At 43.2% G+C, this 3,238-nt stretch overlaps 1 protein-coding gene across 8 annotated transcripts in view; it reads left to right on the top strand.

Moving 5' to 3' along the window:
• The window catches only part of SETD4 (SET domain containing 4), a 26,232-nt gene that overhangs the window by 8,739 nt on the left and 14,255 nt on the right, over positions 1-3,238 (top strand). For 7 of the 8 annotated variants that reach the window (XM_017883955.1, XM_017883958.1, XM_017883957.1 and 4 more), the window contains exon 5: positions 2,978-3,066. In XM_017883955.1, coding sequence (XP_017739444.1) covers positions 2,978-3,066 — 89 coding nt within the window. Of the gene's footprint in view, positions 1-2,634; positions 2,885-2,977; positions 3,067-3,238 lie in introns of those variants that run through there. The other variant, XM_017883959.1, reaches the window with a different exon arrangement.

Below are 3,238 nucleotides of genomic sequence, written 5' to 3'. Positions count from 1 at the left end.
AGTAATTTTTTTTTTTGAGACAGAGTCTTGCTCTGTCGCCCAGGCTGGAGTGCAGTGGCATGACCTTTGCTCCCTGCAACCTCCGTCTCCTGGGTTCAAGCAATTCTCTTGCCTCAGCCTCCTGAATAGCTGAGATTACAGGCGTGTGCCATCAAGCCTAGCTAATTTTTTTGTATTTTTAGTGGAGACAAGGTTTCACTGTGTTGGCCAGGCTGGTCTTGAACTCCTGACCTCAGGATCCGCCCGCCTCGGCCTCCCAAAGTGTTGGGATTACAAGCATGAGCCACTATGCCTGGTCCAAAAGTAATTTTAATTGTTAAAATGTTGTGCTAAAAGATAAGTTTTAAAATATTAAAGGAAAATATAATTTCTTTAAAATGCAAGCACAGTCAGTAAGGGAATTCAGGTTATGTTTCCCAAACAGGTGAAAATCACAAACACAAGAAGTCCAATATATAAAGAATGGTATGTTTTGATGTTGTGATTCTATTATGCTTAATGTGTTAATGTTTTCATCATTTAAAATTTTTTAATTGTGGTAAAATATATGTAACATAAAACTTAACATCTTAACCATTTTGAAGTTCAGTAATATTAAGTACTTTCATATTGTTGTGCAATATTTTTATTTTTGGAGGAAAGTGTAATTGACTTTATTCTGTAGCAGAATTTGGGGATGAGAAATGTCATGTATGCAGCAGTAACTACAGGTAGTTTTTATTTAGGTCATGAAATAATTGGCAGTTGTTTTACATGTACATTCAAATGTGGTTGTTTTATCAAAAGTTTTTGAAAATTGAGACATATTTTACATACAGTGAAATGCACAGTGAAGTGTACAGTTTGCATTTTGATGATAGATTTACCCAAATGTTTTCTAACCATAAGATCATAGGATGTTGGAAGGGGAAGTGAACATGGTGATCATCCAGCTTAATCTTGCTTTACAGATGAGAAAACAAGAAATTGATCCCGGAAGATTTTTTGGCTGAGATTTTTTTTTTCTTTCTTTTTTGGGAAGGAGTCACGCTCTGTCACCCGGGCCAGAGTGCAGTGGCGCAATATCCGCTCACTGCCATCTCTGCCTCCTGAGTTCAACTGATTCTCCTGCCTCAGCCTCCGGAGTAGCTGGGATTACAGGCGCCAGCCACCACGGTCGGCTAATTTTTGTACTTTTAGTAGAGATGGGGTTTCATCATGTTGGTCAGGCTGGTCTTGAACTCCTGGCCTCAAGCAATCCACCCGCCTAAGCCTCCCAAAGTGCTGGGATTATAGGCATGAGCCACCATGCCCTGCCTTGGCTGAGATTTTTTACCAACTTAGATGCCAGTTAGAATTAAAGGAGAATCTCACATCTGACTTCGTCATGTTGCGTTTATTTAAACTGTTTTCTATTACTTTACATTGAATTTTTCTTCTGTGGTTCTATCTCAGTGGGAGACACTGAAAATGATACTCTTGCAAGTGGTAGAATTCGATCCTTACTATGTTGGGCATGCTGGCCTTTCTTTAGCTCCTAGGCGTGGGTTATGTAGAGAGCAGACCATCGCCTAGCCACTTGGATTTCACTGAATACAATTTTTTGGGGGTAGTTTCTGAAGGGGGCTGCCCCTCTACACCTGTGGGTATTTCTCATCAGGTGGGATGAGAGACTGAGAAAAGAAATAAGACACAGAGACAAAGTATAGAGAAAGAACAGTGGGCCCAGGGGACCGGCACTGGTCTCTGAGTTTCCTCAGTATTTATTGATGACTATTTTCACTATCTTGGCAAGGGGAGTGGGGCAGGAGAACAGGGTGAACAGGGTGATGGTGGGGAGATCAGCAGGAACACATGTGAGTAAAGGAATCTGCATCGTAAATAAGTTGAAGGGAAGGTAGTGTGTCGGGATGTGTACATAGGCTAGATTTGTTTCTCTTTACCCAAGCATCTCAGTATAGGAAAGAGTAACAGAGTAGTATTGCTGCCAGCATATCTTGCCTCCAGCCACGGGGTGGTTTTCTCCTATCTCAGAATAGAATGAATAGTCGGATTTACACTGAGACATTCTGTTCCCAGGGACATGCGGGAAACAGAGGCCTTCCTCTTTTACTAATCCTTCTTAGCACAGACCCTTTACAGGTGTTGGGCTGGGGGACGAAAAGGTCTTTTCCTTCCCACAAGGCCATATGTCAGGCTGTCTCAGTGGGTGGAAACCTTGGACAATACCCAGGCTTTCTTGGGCAGAGGTCCCTGCGGCTTTCCACACTGCATTGTGCCCTGGTTAATAGAGAATGGAGAATGGCGATGACTTTTACCAAGCATACTGCCTGCAGACATTTTGTTAACAAGGCACATCCTGCATAGCCTTAAATCCCTTAAACCTTGATTCAATACAGCACATGTTTCTGTGAGCACAGGGTTGGGGCCAAAGTTACAGATTAACAGCATCTCAAAGCAGAATGATTTTTCTTTGTACAGATCAAAATGGAGTTTCTTATGTCTTCCTTTTTCTACATAGACACAGTAACAGTCTGATCTCTCTTTCTGGGCATGATGGCAGGCACCTGTAGTCCCAGCTGCTCAGGAGGCTGAGGCAGGAGAATCGCTTGAACCTGGGAGGTGGAGGTTGCAGTGAGCTGAGATCGCGCCATTGCATTCTAGCCTGGGAGACAAGAGCAAAACTCCATCTCAAAGAAAAAAAAAAAGCCAAGAAACAGTATAATTTGAATTGTCAACATGTTTCCACCACTCATTCTGGTGAAGGGTTGACTGCCTGTCAACGCTTTCATTTTTGTTGGGGTTGTGGGACCTGGCATTGGAGCAGCCTTATGTGCGTCTGCTGACTCGCAGAGTTGGGAGCGACTCCATTGGTGGCTTTTGGTTGAGTTATGGTGGGTTCTTGGTAGGTGACTGTGGGATCAAAGACTTTCAGACTCATACTCCTGGGTCCTTCCCAAAGCACAGGCATCCTCAACTTTGCTTTCCTTTTGGCCAGGAGGGAGAGATGATTATTTCGTTGCCTGAGAGTTGCCTGCTCACCACGGACACAGTGATTCAAAGCTACTTAGGGGCATACATTACTAAGTAAGTGACCACACACATGCTTACCTGGTGCAAGCGCTTCTCCTTAGTCTGTCATTGGCGAATATGTCCCTTGAGACAATTCATTCATACCCAGTCCCTTTTAGAGCAGATAAATACCTGAAATGATGTGAAAAGTTTACTCTGTTCTAGAAAGTTTGTCTTCCCTCTTCCC

Source organism: Rhinopithecus bieti, unplaced genomic scaffold (genome assembly GCF_001698545.2).
Source record: "Rhinopithecus bieti isolate Rb0 unplaced genomic scaffold, ASM169854v2 scaffold_13207, whole genome shotgun sequence".
NCBI classification, from domain to species: domain Eukaryota; kingdom Metazoa; phylum Chordata; class Mammalia; order Primates; family Cercopithecidae; genus Rhinopithecus; species Rhinopithecus bieti.
This window is presented reverse-complemented; position numbering and strand designations above follow the sequence as displayed.